Source organism: Haemaphysalis longicornis, unplaced genomic scaffold (genome assembly GCF_048455015.1).
Source record: "Haemaphysalis longicornis isolate Haplotype H1 unplaced genomic scaffold, Haemaphysalis longicornis Haplotype H1 scaffold_9, whole genome shotgun sequence".
Taxonomy (NCBI): Eukaryota; Metazoa; Arthropoda; class Arachnida; order Ixodida; family Ixodidae; genus Haemaphysalis; species Haemaphysalis longicornis.
Genome location: NW_027526460.1, coordinates 118,294,359 through 118,320,557, shown reverse-complemented (window position 1 = coordinate 118,320,557; position 26,199 = coordinate 118,294,359). Strand labels below are relative to the sequence as shown.

At 45.1% G+C, this 26,199-nt stretch overlaps 1 protein-coding gene across 1 annotated transcript in view; it reads right to left on the bottom strand.

Annotated features, from left to right (window-relative positions):
- The window catches only part of LOC144151827 (sodium-coupled monocarboxylate transporter 2-like), a 64,911-nt gene extending 39,955 nt beyond the window's left edge, over positions 1-24,956 (bottom strand). The window contains exons 1-4 of the mRNA XM_077682972.1: positions 24,782-24,956; positions 11,831-12,240; positions 4,386-4,451; positions 539-590 (exon numbers count right to left, since the gene is read on the bottom strand). Coding sequence (XP_077539098.1) covers positions 539-590; positions 4,386-4,451; positions 11,831-12,172 — 460 coding nt within the window. The 5' untranslated portion in view covers positions 12,173-12,240; positions 24,782-24,956. The remainder of the gene's footprint in view (positions 1-538; positions 591-4,385; positions 4,452-11,830; positions 12,241-24,781) is intronic.
- Positions 24,957-26,199: the final 1,243 nt, after the last annotated feature.

Genomic DNA, 26,199 nt, shown 5'->3' with positions numbered 1-26,199 from the left:
AAACTAATGTATCTCTCCACATTTTCTTTGGTAGACCGAAAAGCTTTGATAATGTTTCCGGAACCCGAATTCTTAAAAACCGCGAAAAATAAACGGTTATAGATAAGAGAATACATGCATGAATCATGACGAAGACGCACAATATCAAAGATTTGTATTATAATTCAGGTGTCGGCATACATTAGACCATTCATAGATGCGGCTACATAGTACCCGAAAAATTGCCGCATGCTTTGGTTCTTTGTTTGCGATTAAAGTGCTTGAAGGTTTACGATCGATTGAACGCACTTTTAGCGAAGTTTGCACACACTTGTTGTGAATTTTTCGATGCCATTTTGATTTAGGTTTGATGTTTGAAAGCTTCCCCACTTCTCTCAACTTTCTTTCGAAAGGGGTGGTAAACGTTTTACATATGTTGCTACAGGCGGTACAGTATTGCATATCTTTCACCATCTTCCCCCACGACAACGCCATTTTGGGGGCACAATGTTTAGTTTTATGTTCCAAAAATCGGCTAGGAACTGTTTGCGTGTCATACCTGTTGCAAGCGTGATCGATGCTGCAAATATGGAGATGGCGGCAACGCTTTGCTGAAAAATGCAATATAAAAACAACTTTATTCATCAGGTTCAAAACTATATTCATTTATCATTTCTGCAGTCTGGCCCCGAAAATGCCAAGACTACATTGTGCTGCTAAGCCCGAGGATACGGGTTTGATTCCCTGCCGCGGGGCCGACGTTTCTGAAGGAGGCGGAAAGTGAGCACGCCCGTGTGTTCGAGATTTCGGCGCACGTTAAAGATCTCCGCGTGGTCTAAATTATTCCGGAGCACTACGGAGCATCAAATCAAAATGCGGATACTTCGCAGTCAGCTGCGCGAACGTTAGGGCGCATTTGTTGCAAGAAGAATTGATGGATGGATTGATTGATTGATTGATTGTTCTATTGATTGATTGATTGATTGATTGTAGGGTTTAACCCCCCACGCAACGCAGGCGATGAGGCTCGCCGTACTGGAGGGCTCCGGATTAATTTTGACCACCTCAGGATCTTTAACATGCACCGAAATCTGCGCTTTCACATGCGGCTTCCGAAATATCCGAAACATGCGCCTTCACCAGAAAATTGCCGGGAATCGAACCCTTAACCTCGTGCTCAGCAGCGCAACACCTTAGCCACTGAGCCACCGCGGCGGGTGATGCAGGCAGGTGGCAGCGCATAATGATACCGGATAAGTGGCGCTAAATACGAATTCCCGAAATTACCGTGACTGATTTAAATGTTGGTAATTCTGCAGACTTCTGTCAATACATTCGGCTGTCAAGAATTCGGGCGAAGCTTAAATAAGGAAATGCGAGGCATGCTTACACTAGTTCCCCCAACCCCTGCGCCAGAACATGAGTGCACGTCACACGGAGAGCATTTCTAAAAACTTGTTCTTCCACCACTATTTTTCAGAGTGCAATCGTCACAAAAACAAAATCAAATAGTCAGTGATGACGCGTAGCTGAATTTCCCATGGCCGAACAGCTGGTTCGAGGGCCCGGTGCATCCGGTTGACTGCGGCCTGCGCATTGGCACCATTAAAAGGTAATTTTCTCTTATTATAGTTCGTGCTTCACAACACTTTGAACGTGCTATAGTTGCTGACAAGGCGTGGTGCTCCGCTTTCAAGCATACGATGCGAAGAAACCACCTGTGGCTGCATGCGAAAACACTGAAAACACCTGAATCTGAAAACACCACTGGAGCAGGGGCGAGATGGAACTGTGGTGCTCTCATTTTCCTGTAATTTTCTGTTTGTATAATTTGAGTGGGAAAACGTCCATTCGCTGTTGAGGGTTGCTGCGCTACTGGCCAAAAATAATACCTAACATGAAGCTTTGAGGTCTAAACTTGTCTAGACGTTCAATAAATGTGGAGTTGCTTTCGATGTCGCGAGGCTCTTTTTGAAGGTCTCTTAACGTTAGGGCGAAACTTAGAATGTTATACCTCCAGTCGTCCTTTGAGGATTAAATCAAAAACCAGTCCCCACTGAAAAAAACTACCCGCTCTATTTATACTTGCGGGTCGCGGTTTACGTCTTAAGATCTAAAATCAAAACAATATGTCTAGGCTCCAACGCATTCGAACCTATGAGGCTGTTGCTGCTGCTAAGTTGGCAAGTGATTCACGCGCGCAATTGTGCCCATACCTGTTGGCTGTACTCGAGAACGCTTTATAAGCGGCAACAAAAACTGGTATAGCGCCCTTTGATAAGTTCACTGCTGAAGCATGCGCTCGCACCAAACAATCAATAAGCAAATAAGCAAGTTACGTTCATCCTAAGAAGTTGAAGCGTCGACCAGAAGAAAACCCTTCCTGAACCGCACGTTCTGTGCGCATAGTCTGAAGCTAAGCAAAGGGTTCCACAGACAAAAATACTACCGGATTTATAAAAGTGCTATAAAATGCATTTATCAAAGCCTTTATGAAAGCCTTTGCTACCAGCAGCGGCGATGCCTGCAATGACGTAGAAATGTCGGTAGCCTTGCTACCTCTACGCCAGTGATGTTTTATCCTTTTTTCAAGGACTGCTTTCCCGCTCTGGCGGGGCTGATGAGTTTATCTTCATCGTTTTTTTAGTGCAGCTCTCCCCGGAGGTAACTTTGCAGACTTTGGTCTGAACAACCAATCTCGTACGCATCTTTTATTAAAACACACGGCGAGGCTCACTCTGTGCTTGTGTTTCGGGTATCGTGTGGTTAACGGTGCCTCCGAACTACGAAATGCTGAAGTGCATCCGGTGCGTCAGTGGCAGTGCTCGGGAAAAAAAAATTTTCCAAAGCAGTTTCGACCCTCATGCTCGCTGTTCCAAAGATGTGAAGCCGGTGGTTTTTCGCAGCATAAAATCGGCAGAGAAAGTCTTGCTCTGAACGGTGGCCGAAGAATTGGAAGCGCTGCTGAAGGCTAGGTTGCTGTTGTGGGGGCACGTATCATATCTCCAACCTCATAGCTAATGGATTGTTTCAATGCGTGCCTTGAGAAAAAAACTCTTGGGTACTGGGAAGTACCAAATTGCCCATCGGCAATCAAGATATCACGTCCGGGCCAGATCGCAACATAGGGGGACTGAAACGCTAACACTACCGGCATGGAATGGGGCGCTGTCGTCAAGTCTTCGGTATGTTCATCAGGCCACATGAATTGAAAAGGAAAGCAACTTCGTTCCAGACGTGCTGAAGAGCAGGACAAGTAAGGGGATGTGGAAGGATGCAGCAAATTTAGACTGAGAAAATTTATGTTAGGCTGTATCCTGGGATGTTCATCACAACAAGCTCCTGCGCAGTGTATAGCTGGAAAACGGCATTGGTGCGTAACTGGCCATCACCCTGCGGCATCCACCACTGACTCGAATGATTTGGAAGTGCCTTTTTATTGGCACTTGAAAACTTGTTTTATTTATTTTAAAATTCCCGAAATATGATTCCGTACACCACAATAATAATTTTGGGGAAAAAAAGACATTGTGTGACACCCTTGAATTATCGCCGCTAGATGAATAGATAGAGAGAAGCAACTTTATTTATTCGCCTGCAGAGCGATACCACGATTAAATGGCGCCGCGACGCGGGCCTTGACGTCTTCTCAGCGGGTGGTGTTTACTCGACTACGGCGTGTGCTGCTTCCGCGTTCGGTCGCCCTTGGGGGTAACGTCCCGTAGGTTTCGCTCGGAGATATTTTTACGTGCATTCTTTTTTTACTGGCCATTATCCTTCTGCAACCAGCAGTGACTAAAATTATTTTAGAGTGGTTCGTTTCCTGCGGCATAAAATTTTCAATATTTCTTTTGCAATTTCTAGACGTATTAATATCCCGAAATACAGGTTTTCAGAAAAAAAAACGTTTCGTGAAACCTAAATTATCACGGCTAGAAACATTCTTATGTACATATTCAAGTACTTGTATACTGCGGAGCAGCAGGTATTGTGCCTTCGTTTAGTAATGTGGGGCTTTTTATTTTTTGCAATCGTGGTTAAGCGTAACCTACAGAACAGTTGTAAAGTCTAAGCTTAAATATGCACTAACGCTTCCATGAATGATTTTCTAGCGCTTATAGGTTTCTACAGTTACTAAATATAAGAAAGGTATCTACATTTCATTTCAATACTATATACCATGTATAAAATGTTCCCAGTTTCGCAGTTTCTGGCAGTTGTTATCGTTTCCTTGATTGGATAGCTCGGTTCATTTCTATTGCTATCATTTTTAATTTGCTAAAGAGCACTTTTTCCCCAGTAATTCAAAATATTTCTGGCGTGTAAGACGCCAACCAGGAGGGTATTTATTTTTATCCCACACAAAATAGGTGTACGAAAAAAATATTATTTAAATATTTACTTACGGTTAGGAAAATGTAGATCGCACAAGCCGTTAACGAAATAGCATTGTTGAAGCGTAGCCGAAGGTACTGTAAATTTCGCCGGCAAAGGAAACAGGAGCGAATCAAATCTCCCGAATTCATTCGGATAAGTGATTAAAAGGAAGGTTTCATAGAACGTTTTACAACTACACGTAAGACGACTAGTTGTAAAACCTTAATTAAGAAATAATTTTTATTAAAGTTCTTCCTCCTCCCAGCGCTTATCTGCGGCGTATGTTCCTGTTGAATATATATTGCGCAGATGGAGACGTGGATGGTAAACAACGTATTCTAAAGAAATTTCAACACAGAAGAATTTGCAAATCAAGTACAAAGGTATCTTCCCGAGCGTCAACTAAGGCTCGTGTACTGAATCCAAAATGCGTCCTCCCTCCGCACCCCCCCCCCGGCAGGGGCGCGCCGGCGGTGCGGAACACACAGAAAACTCCTGATACGGGGTCCCAACAATCCTTGTAATGTATATTATGTGATAAGCATCACTGCACAAAGAATAACTACTGCTAAGAATGCTTTGTGTGAACACCGAACAATTAGTTCATAAGCTTCTTTATTATGTGAAACTGTACATGTCCTAGAGTTGCACCATGGCATTCTCCCTCCTCTCAGTGGAGTGTCATGGGTGCGTTATTTGGCTATCTTGAGTCCATTGTGGTCGCTGAGACACTATAGCCCCCCTTATGCGGACACTCCTCGCCACATCCAATGCCCATATATATGACGCTATCTCTTTTTTTGTTCCTTTCCTCTACTACACCTCTTTTTACTAATCATCTCATCTGTTTGCCTGTTCGCTTCCTGCAGAGTAGCAATCCGACGTACGCATGGTGGCAAACCTCTCTGTATTTCATTCTTCAATAAAAAACTTTTCTATTTCACTTCATGCAAAAACCTTAACGAAGCCGCGAACTTTTAAGCTCCCCATTTTGCTTTGGCAATAGCTGGTACAGCAACAGAGAATTCATGCTGAAAAAATCCCTTGGTCTTGTTTTTTGACCGTTGGTATGAAGTTCGAAGTGTAATAAAATGACCGACAACATTTGCGTGTCAGAACATTGCAGAAAATGCATCCTCAGCTTTTTTATAATACTAATGAATTTCCCGATTCGCTTCCAGATTTTTGGACAGTACGTGAAAGCCAAATGTGGGCAGAGTCGGCTGAGGAAACTGTACATCCACTTTGAGTCATTGGTGCAGGCCCGAACTATCCATTCATTATCATCAGCACCAGCCTATCTACGCCCACTGCAAGGCAAAGGTATCTCCCAATAATCTCCAATTATTGTGGTCCTGCGCTAAATCCGCCCAATGTATCCCCGCGAACTATTCATTATTTTGATAGAAAGGACGACGGTCCTCAGTTTCAAGTGCACAAGGGGGTATGTTTGCGACGGGAGTAGCGTGAAATCACCAGATTAGACGTGTGTTCCTCAAACACTTCGAGATTAGTGTTGACGGTTGCCGGCTGCTGTATCAGGAGCAGCTTCCCTAATAGTTGCCTAAAGATTTCCCGAAGAAAACTATTTCCCTCTGGCTTAACATTCTCGACATTCGACAGCATTTTTACGATGCAGACTTCTTTTATCAACTAACAATTTCTGCTCCAAGCGGCCGGTTTGATAATGTCTATTGCAAGACTCGGACACGGGAGACTCGAAGGACGCGTTTAATGACGACGCAACCTCGCCGAGAGGACGTTGCGAAAAGCGATGGTCAAGAAGGCGCGAGGATGAAAGATGAAAAAGATGGTGTGGTGCTCGCGTGAGCCACACTGATGATGAGTTGCTAGGTGGGATTGACCATTCGACTAACAGTTATGAGAGAACGAATACTGCTGTGCTCACAACATTTCCCCCCCGACGGAAGCGGCCCCCTCGGGGCGCTAAAGAGACGAGGGGTGCCGGTGAAATGGCTTTATGCGCGAGACATGGACTATTTCAGTTCCGCGGCGCCGACGGTCGGACGTGGGGCAACTAGGAGCCACTCGATAGTTGACTGCAGAAGTCTGCTCCAGAGCGGTGTAAGGACCGATGAAACCTGGAATGAACTTTTCGCATAATCCCACTGCACGCATTGGAGTCGTAAGTAACACTTCATCACCTGGTTGAAAGGAAACCGTCCGATGCGTCGCATCAAGACGAGACTTGCGGTCTTCTTGACAGGCCTGGGTGTTCAACTGTGCGAGACGGCGGCAGTGTTCAAGGCGAGAGACAAACTCTCCTGGGACATCCGCTTGCGGAGAGGCAGGTGCAGAAAAGAAAGCAGCATCGAGGACGGAAGAAAAAAGGGCGAAAAGCCAGTAGTTCGTTGTGTTGTGGTGTTGTACGCATACGTGACGAAGGGTAAAACGGTGTCCCAATTCGTGGGGTCAGGGCTTATAGAAAACGAAACCATATCGGAGAGGGTGCGGTGAAATCGCTCAGTAAGCCCATTTGTTTGGGGACGGTAGCTCGATGTGGTTTTGTGGACGGTACCAGCAGCGCGAAGAACTTCATTCAGCAGTGTTGAGAGGAAGGTTTTCCCGCGGTCACTGAGAAGAATGCAGGGAGGGCCATGTCGCAAGATTATGTCGTTTAGAAAGAAATGAGCCACCTCCGAAGCGCAGCCGGTACGAAGCGGGGCAGTTTCGGCTTATCTGGTTAAATGGTCTACCGCAGTGGCGATTCAACGGTTACCTGCTGTCGTCAATGGCAAGGGCCTGTACAAGTCAATTCCCACCACGTGGAAAGGAGCGGACGGACACGGCATGGGTTGTAACTGTCCCTCATGTACCGTGGATTTATGTGTTCGGAGCTGGCAAGCAGCGCAAGATGCAACATACTTGGCGACACTGGTGGTGAGGCCAGGCCAGAAGAACCGGCTCTTGACGCGGCCGTACGTTTTGCGAAACGCCAGATGGCCAGCGGTGGCGGCATCGTGGACCACTTGAAATATCTCTTTTCGAAGCGATCGGGGAATCACAGGAACCCATCTGTCGCCGGTAGGATGGTAATTGTAGTGGTACAGAGCGCTATTCAAAAGTCGAAATTTGTCCAGCTGGCGAAGCGAGCGACTGTTAGAAGACTGCGCAAAGCCGCCGAGGTGATTGATGAGGTCTCGGCAGTACGTGTCGGCCCGCTGCAGAAAGATCAGGTTATCAGGCAAATTGTAGGCATCGTAATGTGCAGGTGCAATCGGCAAAATTAGGGAGTTAACACCAGGATGCTCATCATCTGACTGAGGCGACAACGGGCAGCGGGAAAGAGCGTCCGCATCCATGTGTTTCTTCCCTGATTTATAGGTCACTGTAAAATCATATTCCTGTAAACGGAGAATCCAACGACCGAGGCGGCCCGACAAATTTTTCAGTGACGACAACCAGCAGAGCGCGTGATGGTCAGTCACAACCGAGAAATGACGCCAGTACAAGTACGGTCTAAATTTTTGGACGGACCAAACAACGGCAAGGCATTCCTTTTCCGTTATAGTGTAGTTTTGCTCCGCAGGTGTTAAAGTCCAGCTTGCATAGGCAACAACTTGCTCTACTGATGATGAGTTGCGTTGTTGGAGGACCGCGCCGATACCGTGTCGACTGGCCTCCGTGTGGAGTACAGTGGGAGCCCCATCATCAAAGTGGCAGAGGACCGGTCCAGAAGTCAAGGCATCCTTGAGTGTATGAAATGCTGCTTCGCAGTCACCAGACCAGGTAAAAGGGGTCGCAGATGCTAGTAGTTTGTTCAGTGGCGACGCTATTTGGGCAAAATTACGGATGAACCGACGAAAGTAGGATGCCAGGCCGAAAAAACTTCGCAGGTCTTTTTGATGAAGAGGTCGCGGAAAATTCACTAAGGTGTTGATTTTGTCGGGATCGGGGCGAATTCCATCACTGCTGACGACATGCCCCAGAACTTTGATTGATTTTCTCGCAAAGCGACTCTTTTTGGTGTTTATTTGCAAGCCAGAATTGGCGAGGCTCGTTGAAACAACGTCTAGACGGTGAATGTGTTCGTCAAAGGTAGAAGGAAAGATAACAATGTGAAGGAAAGTTTGACATCCACCTAAATGCAGCCATACGGCTACAAAGGAAAGCTATACAGCTTTCTCAGAAACTTCGCAGTTGAAGAAAAATTCGTCCTGGTCCAGGATTCGAACCCGGGACCACTGCTTAACCGGAGCAGTCGCACTACCAACTGAGCTAACCAGGAGGCTAGTCGTTAGTAGCGCGAAAGCGAATTGATCAACAACTCGAACTGAAGGACACTTGTTAATCGACCAGATTTAGGGGAAATCCCCAAGGTGGAGTAAGTTTCTGTGAAGGAAAGTTTGACATCCACCTAAATGCAGCCATACGGCTACAAAGGAAAGCAATGGTTGACATCCACCTAAATGCAGCCATACGGCTACAAAGGAAAGCAATGGTTGACATCCACCTAAATGCAGCCATACGGCTACAAAGGAAAGCAATGGAAAGCTTTCCTTTGTAGCCGTATGGCTGCATTTAGGTGGATGTCAAACTTTCCTTCACAGAAACTTACTCCACCTTGGGGATTTCCCCTAAATCTGGTCGATTAACAAGTGTCCTTCACTTCGAGTTGTTGATCAATTCGCTTTCGCGCTACTAACGACTAGCCTCCTGGTTAGCTCAGTTGGTAGTGCGACTGCTCCGGTTAAGCAGTGGTCCCGGGTTCGAATCCTGGACCAGGACGAATTTTTCTTCAACTGCGAAGTTTCGGAGAAAGCTGTATAGCTTTCCTTTGTAGCCGTATGGCTGCATTTAGGTGGATGTCAAACTTTCCTTCACAGAAACTTACTCCACCTTGGGGATTTCTCCTAAATCTGGTCGATTAACGAAAGATAACAATGTCGTCAAAGTAGCAGAGGCACGTCTTCAACTTTAAGCCACGAAGAACATTGTCAATCATGCGCTCAAAGGTTGCAGGCGCGTTGCACAACCCGAAGGGCATAACGTTAAACTCAAACAGACCATCTGGTGTGGGGAAGGCGGTTTTTTCATTGTCGGCCTCATCCATAGGAATTTGCCAGTATCCTGACCGAAGGTCAAGGATGGAGAAAAATTGTGCACCTTGCAAGGTATCTAGAGCGTCGTCGATACGCGGCATCGGGTATACATCTTTACGAGTTATCTTGTTCAGGGCTCGGTAATCGACACAAAATCGCACGCTTCCGTCTTACTTCCGAACTAGTACAACGGGTGATGACCAACAGCTCGATGAGGGCCGAATGATGTCCCGCATCAGCATATCATCCACGTTTTCCTCAATAATTTTTTTTTTCTGACGGAGACACACGATATGGGCGGTGACGGACGATGCAGGAGTTGTCCGTTTCGATTCGATGGGTTGCGGCAGACGTCTGGCCAAGGACGGAAGAGTAGCAGTCAAATGATCCTTGGTGCTTAGTCAACAACTTGAGCAATGCTTCTCTTTGATCCGAGGTGAGGTCAGAACTGATGATACTAGCAAAAAAGGAGGGCGATGGCTTTGATGCGTGTCTCGGTTGGTCCGAAGAAAGCGAGGAGACCGGAAGAACAATTACGGCATCGTCGCGGGGCACAGAAGCAACAGTAGCGCCTTGGACTTAAGGTAGGACTTGGGGTAGGTAGGTAAGAAGCAACAGTAGGACTTAACCAGTCAGTTAAGTCCTCCTTGTTATTCAGCTACCATGTCTTAGCGACTTCTCTTAGATGAAAACTGACGCTGGCGAGCTTGAGCTTATCGTCCCACCGATTGAACTCGCTCACCTGGTTATAATCGTCGAGCCAATCCTCTACGTCGTCTCCAGGGGTCGTGAAAACTTCTAAGGATCTCGCTGCGGGCTGGTGATCATCCACGCTGGGGCAAGCGGGCTTGCGGGTGGTGGGCCATCGGCAGGGTTGGTCTGATCGCCGTCTGGCATGCTGTGAGTGGGAAGATGGACACGCCGACCTCAGCGAAGCTCCACGGAGAAGCCGGGGAGAGCGTACGTGGATCGAGGTGCACCTCCACCATGTGCAAGACTCAGACACGGGAGACTCGAAGGACGCGTTTAATGACGACGCAACCTCGTCGAGAGGCCGTTGCGAAAAGCGATGGTCAAGAAGGCGCGAGGATGAAAGATGAAGAAGATGGTGTGGTGCTCGCGTGCGCCACACTGATGAGGAGTTGCTAGGTGGGATTGGCCATTCGACTAACAGTTATGAGAGAACGATGACTCCTGTGCTCACAATATATATATATATATATATATATATATATATGGAGGCATGTATACTATTTATCAATCAAATTTGTTACGAATGTTACGCAAAAAACTCCTAAAATATTTTGGTTTAATATTTGTAAGTTTGTGATAACGACAGTGACGGCGTCTGTTCAAAAGGGAGGATTGACTTTGGAGCAAGGGGAAGGAACAGTGATCTTGTAATTAGGTTAACCCTAAAGTATCAGCTTTATCACATCTGCCTGAAACTCTTTTGTAAAGTTCAGGTTCAAGCCTAGGCTGACCTCTTTTCAGTCAACAGAATGTAGAACACTCCACTGTGCCTGTTCTGCGTTTCTACACATTAACAGACATTGCATTACATTTACGGACATTACATCACATGTTTACATTACCAGACTACCGAATTGTGGTTCGTATGGTATGCTCAAGCATAGATCACAAACAAATGCAGCACGTGAGCAGTTCTTGCCTTTAAAGAGTAAGAGGCAAAAAATTGCCGGAGCTTGCACTAGCCGTGCACGGCTGGTGAAATAGCAGAGCTGGCGGCGCCTCTCTCTCCCTGCGTCGGAGACCTGGCTGTTGCCCCTCACATGGATTCCTGGAGTTACCACTGAAAAGTACCCATGACTGGCAGGCCCGAATCGCTTTGTCCGCCGGAATTCGCATCTCTCCCAAAGTGTGCCTTGTTAGAACGCACTAGAACCATAGGCAACCGGCTTCGCGAACTCGTCATCTCTAGCGCGAGAGTTTCTGTCCTTCCCACTTGAGGCGCGAACACTCGTGAATTGGTGAGGAGAAGAACATCTGAGAGATCACGGAGTGAACGCTGGGCAGAGGGTTCTGGAAGGTGGAGCTGCACGACGCTGAGCCCTTCTCACGAGGCGCTCGCTCACGTGGGATCGATATTTTTTCTCGGTAGTTTTTTCTGAGCTCCTTACGTGCACTGCTAGCCTCTGCGCAAGCCTAGACAATGCTGGGGGCTCCGTACGAGCAGCACGCTCACGTGAGCTGGGTACGTTTTGTATATTCTTGGAACGGCACCTGCCAAAGCTTTAGCTTAAACGGCCCAGTGTTAAAAGGATCCTTCGTCTTAGCAGCAATATATTGCTTGCTGACTGGTTGGGTGAGCTAGTAGAAGCGGTTTTGGTTTATAAATTCTTGAGCGTTGCAATTATTAAATGCGACACAAGATTGTCCTCCGCACATACCTCAAATATTGATGTAACCCCGAGCTTGTATATTAAAGGGACGACCACGTGCGTAGCCAATGGTAGGTATACCAAAAGCGCCACGGTACTCCAAGTCACGTGCATTCCATAGGTATAGTGGTGGGCTGGGAATCCGATGAGTCCGGTCGATGACATCAGTGATGCCACAGAAGACGCCGCCAGTGGCAAGACCTTCAGTGTTCGGCTGCCCAGGAACACTTCAACTTCTTTCGACACGGTATCGGTGCCAAGTGGAGTTTTCCGAAAAGAGAAGTACAGCCCAAAAAATAGGTTGGCGACGACCACAGTTCCAAAGACCGCGTACTCCAAGACTTCCACCATCGCCAATGGTAGGGTGTTGACGTTTATAATCTCGCAGTTGCTAACCAGCGGAGTACGAAAGTGTCTCCCTGAAATGGTAGACAGCGTAGAACAATGCTGATAACCAATGAATACACCTCACGAAGCGCTTGATGAGCACACAAATCTTGAAAACTTGGAAGACCGGAATGTGGCTAATACCCTGCCTAAAAGTCTGTAATAATAGCGGTTAGAAGCGTCTAGATAATTAAAAAAGATGAACCTAGCAATGCTAAACAAGTTATGAAGGCAAAATACGTCTTTAATTTGAAACATGTATGCTTTAAAAACTGTGAGCTACACCCAGCTTCAAACACCAGCTTTTGAAAGAACAAAAAGATTAGCATTATTGAATATATAATTTTTGCACTTTAACATGTCAGTGGTAACAAAAAGGATGAAAATATAACGAGCAATATTTCTGTGTCAGTTAAGAATAGCATCGAAGTGGTCCTACCAAACGAAAATACAAGCCCCGGCAATCGTTCTCACGTTTCATGGTGGTGGGCTTGTTCGGCGGCCGCCTATCGCAGAAGCGTGTTCCTGTGGTACCATGAGGACCTGACGCAGAAGCGGCTAGTGGAGCGCACAAAGACGATGACACACAAGGAACAGCTGAAAGGACAATCAGCGCTTGTCCTATCATCCCTTCATTTTGTGTCGTCGTCTTTGTGCGCTGTTAACCCCTTTATGATGCTACACCAACTAGCCCACCAAGCCATAGATTGATTGATTGATTGTAGGGTTTAACGCGCCGACGCAACGCAGGCGATGAGGCGCGCCGTAGTGGAGGGCTCCGGATTAATTTTGACCACCTGGGGATCTTTAACGTGCGCCGAAATCTCGTACACACGGGCGTTTTTGCTTTTCGCTTCCATCACAAAAGCGGCCGCCGTGGCTGGGAATCGAACCCGCGACCTCGTGCTCAGCAGCGCAACGCCTTAACCACTGAGCCACCACGGCGGGTGCCCACCAAGCCATTCCCGCTGCTTCATCGCTTTTTGTAATGTTAGCCTAGTTTTTGGACAGTGGGTTATAAGTAGCATGATTGTTATTGCATGAAAACGGTCTTTTGAAATATACAAATCATAAAGTTTCACACTAATTTATACTAGAGGAAAATCTGGCTCCACTATCTAGCGGAGCCGCGCTTCAGCGAGCATCCCGTCATGTACGGGGATGCACGCTCTACTTGTCCTTGGCATGGCACATGAACAGGCTGAAAAGTTTTCTCTGTCTACCAAAAAGCAACCATGTTGCTGTAGAAGGTTCATGAAAATTGTTTTGTTAATATGAAATTGAAACTCCAAAAGGATTAATTTGTAGGTAAGCGTTGAGAAGCTTCCTGTACGATAAACGCGAAAAAAGTGTTACCCTTTTTTTCGATTTCGGCTTCGACACAAAAAAGAAGCCCTATGGCTAGCTAAGCCAAGTAGGCCATGAACTTCGCTAGCGGCAGTGGCGCCGGCCACGGTAGCCCGCGACGCGATAGATTTCCCTGTAGTATATATAAGTATAAAACTCTATCAATCAAACCTCTATAGGATTTCTCGCTGAATGTAATCCAAACGCAAGTGAATATAATCCCCGCGCTAGTGAATATAATCCAGGTGCCAACCAATATAATGCAGGCGCCAACCAATATTATCCAGGACCGTCGCAATGCAGAACACCCGCCAGCGCTTCGTAATTTAGTAGGCCGCCAATACAAATCTAGGCGCAGTGTATTTTCATTCAAGTTGGATAAACCAGGCAACGTGACCAATTCAAGCAGACTCTGACTTAAGAACTGCGCAATTAAACAGTCACGTAACTATCCAGCTCTCTTGCCTAATCCTCATGCAGAATCCGAGGATGGTGTCATGTGTATGAATTATCGAATTTAAATAGCTCACTTACTCGAAATTTTAGGGGAAACTGCCAGAAGTGTTTGCTCTCGAAACCCAATAGGTGCCCGAACGTGAGCCCGGTGGCGCTGCTGGCGCCGCTCAACAGCGCCACCCGCGGAAGAAAATCGCAAAAATGGTCGGGACATGCCCTGGCGTGTACTTGTGGAGAACGCGTGTTTCCGTGTTGTTTAAGAGTGCAACCGCTCGTTACCGTGATAATGTTAGTCATATGACACGCACATTTTTTGCAAAAAATTAGGTCCCGGCGACGCGCGTTCATTTTAAGTAATTACCTAATTTAAGGTAATTATTATTCATCAGTCATTGTTTGGATTAAAAGTTAAATTGATGTCACTTGGGCTTTTGAGGTATCAAATTAAAGGTCTCGATAAAGGGAATCATGCGGAACAAATTAAGAGTTGCTTCTTGGTTATAGTTATCAGATAGTCACGTGAGCGATATTGGGTTAATAGTCAAATTGATGCCACCAGGGCTTGTAAGGTGTCAAATTAAAGTTGTCAATAACAGAAATCACGTGGGAAAAATTAGAAATTGCTTCACTGGTTATAGTCATGAGATAGTCACGTGAGTCATAGATTGGGTTTGAAGTCATACTAATGCCACTAGGGCTTGTGAGAAATCGAATTAAAGGTCTCGAAGAGGGCAATCACGTGAGACGAATGAAAAAATTACTTCCTGGTTATAGTCATGAGATAGCCACGTTAGTCATAAATAGGCTTAAAAATCAAAATGATGCTGCAATGGCTTGTGAGGCATCAAATTAAAGGTCTTCATAAGGTGGACTTCGTGGGAAAAATTACAGATCTTTCCCTGTTATAATAATGACATAGTCATGTGAGTTATAGATTGCGTTAAATGTCAAAGTAATGTCACTAAGGCGTGTTAAGTATCAAATTGAAGGTTCTCCATAAGGGGAATCACCTGGGACCAACTAAAAATTTCTTCCTGGTTATAATCATGAGATAGTCAGGTGAGTCATCGATTTGGGATAAATGTCAAACTAATGTCACTAGGGCTTGTGAGGTATCAAATTAGAGGTCTCGATAAGTAGAATCACGTGGGAGAAATTAATAATCGCTTCTCGGCTATAGTCACGAGATAGGCACGTCAGTCATCGATTAGGTTAAATGTCAAAGTAATGCCACTTGGGCTTCTAAGGTATCATATTAAAGTTCTCGATGAGGGGAATTACGTTGTGCAAATTAGGAATCGCTTCGTGGTTATAGTCGTGGGACAGTCATGTCAGTCATAAATTAGCTTAAAAATCAAAACGATGCTGCTAGGGCTTGTTAGGTATCAAATATAAAGGTCTCTATGAGGGGAACCACGTGGGACAAATGAAACTCTCTCCTTTTTACAGTAATGACATCGTCACGCGAGTCATAGATATGGTTGAATGTCAAAGTGACACCACTAGGCCATGTGAGGTGTCAAATTGAAGATCTCGATGAGGGGAATCACGTGGGACAGTTAAGTATTGCTTCCGGGTAATAGCCATGAGATAGTCACCCGAGTCATACGTTGGGTAAATGTGAATTTAATGTCACTCGGGCTTGTAAAGTATCAACCTAAATGTCTCGATAAGGGGAGTCACGTGGGACAAATTAAAAATCGCTTCCCTGGTTATACATACGAGACAGTGACGCGAGTTATAAATTGGAATAAAAATCAAAATGATGCTGCTAGGGCTTGGAGGTATCACATAAAGGTCTCGATGAGGGGAACCACGTGGGACAGATTGAAGATCTTTCTTGTTACAGTAATGACATAGTCACGTGAGTCATAGATTGGGGTAAATGCCTAAGTGACGCTACAAGGGCGTGTGAGGTATCATATTGAAGGTATCGATGAGAAGAATCCCGTTTGCAAATTAGAAATTGCTTCCTAATTATAGTCATAAGATAGTCACATCAGTCATACATGGAAATAAATGTCAAAGTGATGCCACTAGGGCTTATGAGGTATCATATTAGAGGCCCCGATGAGTAGAAACTTTGGAAAAATTAAAAATGTCTTCCTGGTTATAGTCATGGGATAGACATGTAAGTAGTAAATTCGCTTAAAAGTCAAAATGATGCAAACAGTGCTTCTGAGGAATCAAATTAAAGGTCTTGGTGAGGGAAATCACATGGCACAAATTAGAAAGTGCTTTCTGGGTATAGTCATGAGATAGTCACGTGAGTCATAGATTGAGTTCAATGTCAAATATTGCGCCTAGGGCTTGCAAGGTATCGAATTAAGTGTCTCGATGAGCGAAATCACGTGGAACAAATTAAAAACCGCTTCTAGGTTGTAAGTTTGAGATAGCCCCGTAAGTCGTACATTGGGTTAAATGTCAAAGTAATGCCAGTAGCGCTTGTGAGGTATTAAATAAAGATCTCGATGAGGGGAGTCACACGAGAGAAAAAAAATCGGTTCCTGGTTACAGTTATGAGATAGTGACGTGAGTCATTAATTTGGTAGATGTCAAAGTGATGCCACTAGGCATCGTTAGGTATCAAATTAAATTATCGATGAGCGAAATTACATGGGACAAATTAAAAATTGCTTCCTCGTTATAGTCATGAAATAGTCACGTGACTTATAAATTGGGTTAAATGTAAATTAAAACCACTAGGGCCTGTGAGGTATCAATTTAAATGTCTCGATGAGGCGAATCACGTGGGACAAATTAAAAATTTCTTCCTGGTTTTAGTCATGAGATAGCCACGCGAGTCATATATTAGGTTAGAAGTCGAAATGATGACCCTAGACCTCATGATGTATCAAATTAATGGTCTCGATGAGGAGAATCATCTAGGACAAATTATAATTGGCTTCCTGGTTATAGTGATTATGGTCACGTGCGTCATAGATTGTGTAAAAGTCAATGTGATGCCACTAGGGCTTGTGAGGTATCAAATTAAAGGTCTCGATGAGTGGAATCACGTGGAACATAATAAATATCGCTTCCTGGTTATAGTCTTGCGATAGTGACATCCATCATAGATGAGGTTAAAATTCAAACTGATGTCACTAGGACTTGTCAGGTATCAAATAAACGTCTCGATGAAGAGAATCACGTGGAACAAATTAGAGATTGCTTCTTGGTTATATTCATGAGATAGTCACGGGAGTCATATATTGGGTTAAAAGTCAAAATTATGGCTTAGGGGTTGTTACCACCAGCCGGAATGTAAAAACGAAGTTGCACCTGCGAGAAAGGGGCTGGTGGTGTGTTGAAAAATTGTGCTAGGAATGTGTGATCGCACTAGTTGTGGAAGCGACGATGCAATATCTGCACAAGATTCCTACACGCGGAAATCCAAAGTCGGCTATGGGTCGTTCGGGGAAAACTCGTTTTTAAAGCTAGCCGGGAGCAGACTTGTTCAGTTTACGCATTCTTCAAGCTCAGCTATTCTAATGAAAGATTTTATGCATCTTCCATTTTCCTGGGGATGTTCTGTCCTGTATCTGAATGACAACGGAATGAGCTCTTCAGGCCGAGGGGTCACCGCAGCTCCGGGGATTCCAAATAAGACGTTATTATTCACCTGCCTGATTATGAAAGGCAGCCAGGGCTCTGACCACACCCCGGCCGGAGTCATTTGCTTTAACGTAAAATTGCGTTTGGGGTGTATTTTCACACTTAATAGATATATTTGCCGAATGCAGCGTAAAAAAACCATAAATGAATGCCCCGACACTTTTCTGAAAAGGTCTCAAGCAGACCTTTAGAGCATGCCGAGTTTTTGATGTTTGGAATTGTTTTTTTAATATTTTCAATATATTTTTTAAAAACATAAAAACGTTTTTAACGCCCTTCACAATTTTATGGAAAGTTACATTTCTACTCAGGTGGCCTCTCCGTGAAATTCGAAATAATGCTTTTCCTTTATATATAAAATCAAATTGATTCATTTGTTTTGCCTATTTATTCCTACTTTGTTACTCGTCTGTGATACGCCATGTGGAGCAACACTCCCCAACAAATAAATCTACGTGGATGGTAAATATATCTATGGAGTTTTACGTTTTCAGGGTAGTAAACAAATATACACATGACGAACCAGCGCGCTTTGAAAGCAGCTGTAAATCACCGATCACCCTTACGGCAGTCGCTGAAAATACCACCCGCTGCAGTGTCTCAGTTATGCTGCTGAGCCCAAAGACGTGCGTTCGATACTGGCCAGAATGGCCGCTTTTCAATGGAGGAGAAAAAAAAAGACCATGGTATGTCGAGATTTTGCTGCGCGTTAAAGATCGCCAGATGGTCAAAAGTAATCCAGAGCCCTCGAGGCCCAGGGGCACAGCCTCGGCGCTTTTAACCCCCATAATTTGAATTTCGAGCTGAAATAATAAAATAATTCAACTTATCTGCTTGCTTTGCAGCAAACGTCATCGAAAGACAGTAGTCTTCTTTCACCCGTGTTTGTAACAACCCTTTCTCTCTCACCCCACCGCTGGTCCCCTCCGGTACCCGTCCCCATCATGGATGTAGTCGAAGTGTGCTCAATTCGATCCAATTTTCCTGCGTTCCCTCCATTTGTTAAGAGCTCTTTTTTCTATGGCTATTTTCCGCGAATTAACAACAGGCCGAAAAAAAAGCAACACACAGCGTCTCAAGAAAGCAAGGCGTGCTTGCTCCAAAGTAGCGCATAGGGAGCGTCGTGCTGCTTGGAGGAAAATAAACTCGAGCCATCGCCGGGAAAAGAGAGTTTTTAATCACGAAGCACACGAATTTTAAAGGCAGGGGAGGTAAAAATTTAACGTTTTCCAGCAGTCCCATGACAACACCTGATTGCAGTGCCAGACTTTACTGTAGTGAAATTTGGTATAAATGACTTCATGCTCTAAAGATTATGTTGCATGTCGCCAACGAAACTAGTGACGTCACAGTCACGTGATGCGCCGTCCAGGATGACTGTCACCAAGAATACTCGTGTCAACGTGGCCCTTTTCTTAGGAAATAGGCGGCGCAACAGCGCTGTGATGTACCCTTCAAGACGCCTCGCAGGGTTGCTCTTTTATGGTAACAGCACTACACGTTATTTCTGCTCTTTACTAGTGTAATGAATAAATCGACATACGCGTATCTCAATATTGACATACCTGTTTGTGTCGTCTCGGTAGAAGTATTCACCACTATCTGATTACTGGCGCCATCTTTGTAACCTATTCCACCATGATGATAAGGAAAGTTTAGGAGATGCTGTGACCACCTCTTTCGTGCAACCGGTAATGCCATTGTTGTTCACTTTTTGTTGTATTTCGAGCCCATCCTCCCTTTGGTACTACCTAAGTCGTTTCTCGTTTCGTCTTCAACAGTGCCTCTGTGGACACTGTGGACCCGTGGGCACTGGTTGGAATTGCTATGACATAGGTCTTCAATTGGTCGGTGCTTCCCCACACCACCATTACCACAACACTGCTACTAGCCACGCCCGAGGGCGTGAAAAAAAACCCGAATATCTGCACATTTCTAGGAACACGCCGGATGGATGAGAGCTCTCCTAAGCGTTTCTCGATTATATTTTAAGAGCCTATAGTACGTTCTGCATGGCGCCAATTTACTTGCGAATTCGCATTTGCGGCACTGCTCGAGCGGCAATATGACCTAATTTGTAGCTTCGGCAGCAACGAAAATCGATCGTTTCGATTGTGCTATCTTGTGCAGCCAAACGACATATTGCCACACTAGCGACGCCACAGCTGCGAATTCGCAAGCAAATTCGCACCATGTAGAGCGGGCTTATGGCTTATTATGCAACGGTAATAGATCAATTATTGCCGCATGTGCGGTTCCCGAACACGATTACTTAATCCGATACCGTATGAATTCAAGGCGTAGACAAAGAATAGGGTATGATTATCATCGTGACGATCGTTTTTATGCAGCTCATTAGCTAGGCATCTGGTATCTCAACAGATGACTTAGTTTTGGGGCTGACTTCATTCGACCATAGCAGTATATAAATTCAAACCCGACTTTCTTTCTTTGCAGTTGCTGAGAAAATATCAGCCTGTTTTTAGAAATAACCTCGTATAAATATTTTCTGTTGTAGACGGAGAGAAACACATGTCAGGCTCTCACTGTGTTATCGCCTCGCACTTGTGTTACCTTACCATTGCGCCCCACGTGGGCCAACTACATCATGTAAGAGGCCAGCGCGAACGTTGTTCCAGCCATGTATTGGCACGGGGTGCTCTGACAAGGCCGCATTACATTGTGTTCACAAGCGGCTGCCCCAGAAACACCTGATCCTTATTATTTTTTTTTGCGAGCAACAGTATTAGAGTACGATCAAAACTGCGTAGCATATGTGATACGACTCTCATACGGCAGATCAAATGATATTTAAATTAATGACATTTGCTCTAAAAGTCAAATATTCAGCACTACGTGACAACACCAACGGACATTTTAGGCGAGTGACATTTTGCTGCTCAGTGAGGTTCGGGAGCTCATTCAGCAGCGAAATGAGTTGCCTCGACAGCAGTGGGGCATCAAGGGGAAATAAAGTACAGTAATAAACCAAAATATATGGTTTCTAAAAAGTGTCAGCCAACATATTTTCCCTCTCATGTTGTTTTTAAAATAAACACAAACAAGTACTAGAAAAAAATCTCGTCCACAATGCGCTCTACCCTAATATGGTTTTTTTCGGGCTTGTCTCGGTTTGTGATGTTTACTTATGTAACCTAAGCCGGTGATTTTTTTATTTTATGTTAAAAATATTCCTTTGTTATCTTTTCAAAAAATAGTCTGCATGAAAACATTCCAGATCGAGACATTTAATTTGATCTCCGCCCAAGCCCTGGTGGCATCACCTCGACTTTTAACGCAATATATGAGACACGTGACTGTTTCATGTCTATAACCAGAAAGCAATTTTTAGTTTTTCCCGCATGATTTCCCTTATTGAGACATTTAATTTGATATCTCAGATGTCCACGTGGCATTATTTCGATATTTAACCCGATCTAGGGCTCACGGAACTATCTCATGACTAAAAAAAATTCCCCCGCATTTCCCCGAAGGGGAGTATGAGGAAGTGCGAAGCACGGGGTGATGCTATGAGGGGGAGTTTGTTGATGTTCGGTGGCATTTTGCCCGTTAGTTACATTAACACCCCCTCGTGATCACGTTCGGCTTAACACGCCTCGTTTGTCCCTCTGCGGAAATCTTGGTGAATTAACGTGTATGGTCGAGAGGAGGAGCGCACCGCACCGCAGCGCACCGCAGCTGCGAAGCGCCGACCGGAGTGAAGGGAGAGGAGGCGCAGTCACGTGAGAGGATGCAGAACTAGCGGGTTTGTAGTATCACGTGTACACCACGCAGTTATCAAGCCGCTATAACGCCGCTGAGTCGCCAACGCACGCCGCTGACGACGTAGTTTGAATGCGTTAAAGATACAAGGCGCGTTACTAACACTGATATCAACGTCGCGTAAAAGGCACAATGGGCAATTGCGGCCCTCGACGGGGATGAGGCAGACTCCGAGCTACGCGACGCACTGGATCGGGGAACGCGAGCACTCATGGATTTCAAGTCACAACAGCAGAGGAGATGGGACGCAATTTGAGGGCTAGCCCCGGGTAACGCTGGTGCCCAGTTATACCAAGAAATGGCTTTACCCAAGAGCTCTATTTTCTCCCTTCCCTCTATCCCGTTCACTTCAAACTTTGTGCAATGACGCAGTAGCCCTGTTGGCAATCTCTCTTGCTTAAGTTTCACAAACGCTCTGTGACTTCGCGGGCAATACTCCCCGATTGGCTTACAGTTACTTGGCAAAGCATTCTGACCCTCTCCTCGCATGATAGCCGATCGCCTCATTTTTATGTTTAAGTGAAGCCATGTTCTGATGTGCTCGGAAACCACTGTAATCACTGCATACGGCTCTGTATATATTTGTAAATAAAGTTATTGTTAAAAAAAAAAAAAAAGTCGCGTCCGTGGCTTAGTCGGTAGAGCGTCGCGCTGCGGCCGCAAAGTCCGCAGATCGAAACCTGGCGCCGGATGCTGTTTTTCTTTTATATAGTGTAGTGGCCTGGCTGGCGCGCCGAGAGAGGGTGTTGCGAGCTGGAGAGTAGTAAAGGGGCTTTAGGAGAGTAGGCGAGGGGGAAGAGGAGGCGCTATGCGAGCGCGACAATTCAGGCTCGCTTAAGAAGTGCATTCGCACTTATTCCTGGCCAATCTCCCACGTGGGTATGTGCCATGTCAGCGGCCAGGCAGCGCGCGCCCATCTCCCCCCGTTGCTAAGGAAGACGAAAAGCGCGCACCCGCAGCTGTTGCTATGCGGACGGCGGAAGGTTCGGGGTCGCTTATAAAGTGCATTCGCACTTATAACAGAAAGCGATTTTTAGTTTGTCTCACGTGATTCCCCTCACCGAGACCTTTAATTGAGTACCTCGCAAGCCCTTTTTGCATCACTTTGACTTTTAACGCAATCTATGCCAACTTGACTATCTCATGACAACTACATCGCAGTAATTTTCAGTTTTTCCCCTGTGATTCCCTTCATCGAGACCTTCATTTTCATACCTCACCAGCCTTAATGACATCACTGATTTCTTACCCAATTTATGGCTCACGTGACTATCTCACGTCTATAACAAGCATGCCATCTTTATTTTTGTCGTAGGTGATTCCCCTCACCCAGATTTAATTTGGTACCTCAGAAGCTCCAGTGGGATGACTTAGAGTTTTAACCCAATGTATGACTCACGTGGCTATATCATGACTATAAGCGGGAAGCGATTTTTCATTTCCCTCATGTGATTCCGACCATGGAGACCTTTAATTTGATGCCTCACAAGCCCTAGTGGCAACCCTTTTACATTTAACCCAATTAATGACTCACGTGACCATCTTATGACTATAACCAGGAAGCGATTTTTAATTGTCCCACGTGACTTCCCTCATCGAGACCTCTAATTTGATACCTCTGAAGCCCTAGTGGCATCAGTTTGAAATTTTACCTATTAATGGCTGACGTGACTATCCCAAGACTATAACCAGGAAGCGATCTTTAATTTGTTCCACGTGCTTCCCTTCATCGAGAATTTTATTTGATACCTCATGAGCCCTAGTGACATTACTTTGATATTTAACCCAAATCTTTGACTCACGTGACTATCTCATGACTAAACCATAAGCAACATTTGTTTGTCCTAGGTGATTCCCCTCACCGAGACCTTCAATTTGATACCACACACGCCCTATCGGCATTACTTTGACATTTAACACAACCTATGACTCACGTGACTATGTCATTACAATAACAAGAAAAAAATCTTGAATGTGTCCCACGTGGCTCCCCTAATCAAAACCTTTAATTTGATACCTCACAAGCCCTAGCAGCACCATATTGATTTTTAAACCAATTTATGACTCACGTGACCATCTCATGACTATAACCAGGATGTCATTTTTCATTAGTCCCACGTGATTTCCCTCATCGAGAACTTCAATTTGATACCTCACAAGCATTGGTGGCATCAGTATGACTTTTAACCCAATCTGATACACGTGACTATCTGATTTTTATAACCAGGAAGCAAATTTTAATTTGTCGCAAGTGATTCCCTCTAGCGAGACCTTTAATTTGATACCTCAGAAGCACTGGTGACATCAATTTGACTTTTAACGCAATCAATTATCAATGAATAATAATCAACCAAAATTAGGTAATTAGGTAAAATGAACGTGCGTCGCTGGGACGTAAATTCTTGCAAAAAAATGTGCGTGCCGTATGACTAACATTATCACGGTAACGAGAGGTTGCACTTTTAAACAACAAGGAAACACACGTATCTCCACACGTACACGCCAGGCGATGTCACTACCATTTTTGCGATTTTCTTCCGCAGGTGGCGCTTTTGACCGCGCCAGCAGCGCCACCTGTCCCACGTTCGGGCCCCAATGGTGTTTCGAGAGTTAGGCATTCTGGCAGTCTCCCCTAAAATTTGGAGTAAGTGAGCAATTTAAATGCGATAATTGATACCCATGACACCACCGTCGGATTCAGTATAGTAATTACGCGAGAGTGCTGGAGAGTCACGTGACTGTTTTAGTGCGCTGTTCTTAAGTCGTCTGCTTAAATTGGTCACGTAACCTCTTTCATCCATCTTGGAAGGAAATACACTCCACCGGGATTTGTATTGGTTGCCAACTAAATTACGAAGCGCTGGCATGTGTTCTGCACTGCGTGGTTCCTGGATTATATTGGTTGGCGCCTGGATTATATTGGTTGACACCTGGATTATATTCACTAGCACGTGGATCATATTCACTCGCGTTTGGTTTATATGGAGCGGGAAATCCTGTAGTTTTTGTCAAGTCCCTTTATATAAACTGCGACTTTTGTTATTTTGCGGTTTTTTATACGTCTGAAAAGTAGAGGAAGAACAGTGGTCATCGCTCCTAGAATTCCAAATTTCCACAAAATAAGCTATTTTTTTAAATTACTTTAAAATATGCAAATCTGCTTGTGCCATAGCAACAAAAGCTTCGGTTCTTTGTAAATTAGGATTATAATGCATTTCGTCTTTAAGGACATCAGCGTTGACAAGGGTAGCACTCACGCTGTAAATGAATATTATTGATCGCCTGTCAGGTTTTGGCGCTATGTGAGCGAGAAGTATCTGTGCTGATATGACCATGCATATATAGCAACAAGAATAAAAAACTTATGCTTACACCTAGTGTGCTCGGCCGGTGTTCCGTGCAGTAGGACGCAACATGATCTGAAGGGCAGCAGTACTTATCGCTTGGTGCTGGCACATAGACGTACTCAGTTTTAGACACTTCCCCTTCTCTGAGCATCAGCGTTACAAGTGCGTTCAACAGTGTCGTTTATCTAGATGAGAGCGCATGCTGTGAGCGTATATCGGGACAAAAAAACTTGGGCATGCAGCTGGAATGTTGGCTTGCTTTCAGCCGACTACCTGTACTCCGTGTTAAAAGGACGCATCTCCAAACGCCAGCTGCATTTGTGATTTCGCGGCAGATGAACCGCAAAACAGAAGCTGGGGGATCTCTCCGGCCTTACGGAGCCTGCTGTGCACAGAAAACGCGAGAAAGTACCCGTGTTTCCGGAAGGCTATTTTAAGAACAACCCAAATATGTAGACACTGTTTTTTACACAAAAACTCGGCGAGTATTTTTGAGATATCAGGTGACACGGTGAGGTTCAGGAGCCAATAATCAAAACCAGGAGCCAAAAGTATGTTTTCGAGCCTCCTCTGTTTACGAAAAAACTCAGACGCCTAATTTCAACTTTCGTAGTTGCGTTCGCAGTTTACGACTGGCCTTCAGAACACCAGCTGGTGTGCGCATTCTGAAGTAAACAGGGCAGTAAGTCACGGAAATCAAGCGCGTGTGCGAGCAATATTCTACCCTAGATGGGGAATGAACGAATCGGCGCTACGGGTAACTAGCCTAATATCAATACATTTAGAGCGCTCCGTCCTTAGAGAACTGCGGCGTGGTCGTAGCGAACAGGTTCTGTTGATCAAAATATGACGTCAAGGCTTGGGACACTAGAGCGATCACATACCGTCCCTCTATCGGATTACAGGTGGCAGCTCTGGCAGCATAGCGCAATCATGTATTCTCGACGCATGTAAATACATGTGTATGTATGGCGCGCACGCAGACACAAACACACACACACCCGCACACCAACAAATACAGAAACAAACACGAAACAAAACTTTGGACAAACTAGCCGCCATCAGCCGCTGGCCTCAGGAACGAGTCCGAGGCTCCTTGCTTGTATAAAATTTGGTTCATGTTGGCACACAATCGTCAAAGTGCTATTTGTTATCTCTCGTTCTCAAATAAATATTTATATATATATATATATAGCGAATCAGAATAGGAAATGAGGGGCTCGTTGAAAATAACACAGAAATAAGGGTTGGCAGTCGAGAAAACCTCGGAAAGCAAAGGGGAGGATGTGGTAGATCATTGAAACAGATTAAGAATTTGGAAAGAAAGAAAGAAAGTGAAGAAAAAATGCCCGCCAGGTGGGATCCGAACCCACGACCTCCAGAATACCGGTCTGGTGCGATAACCACTACGCTACCGGCGGGGCGATTTTCCCATTCACTTTC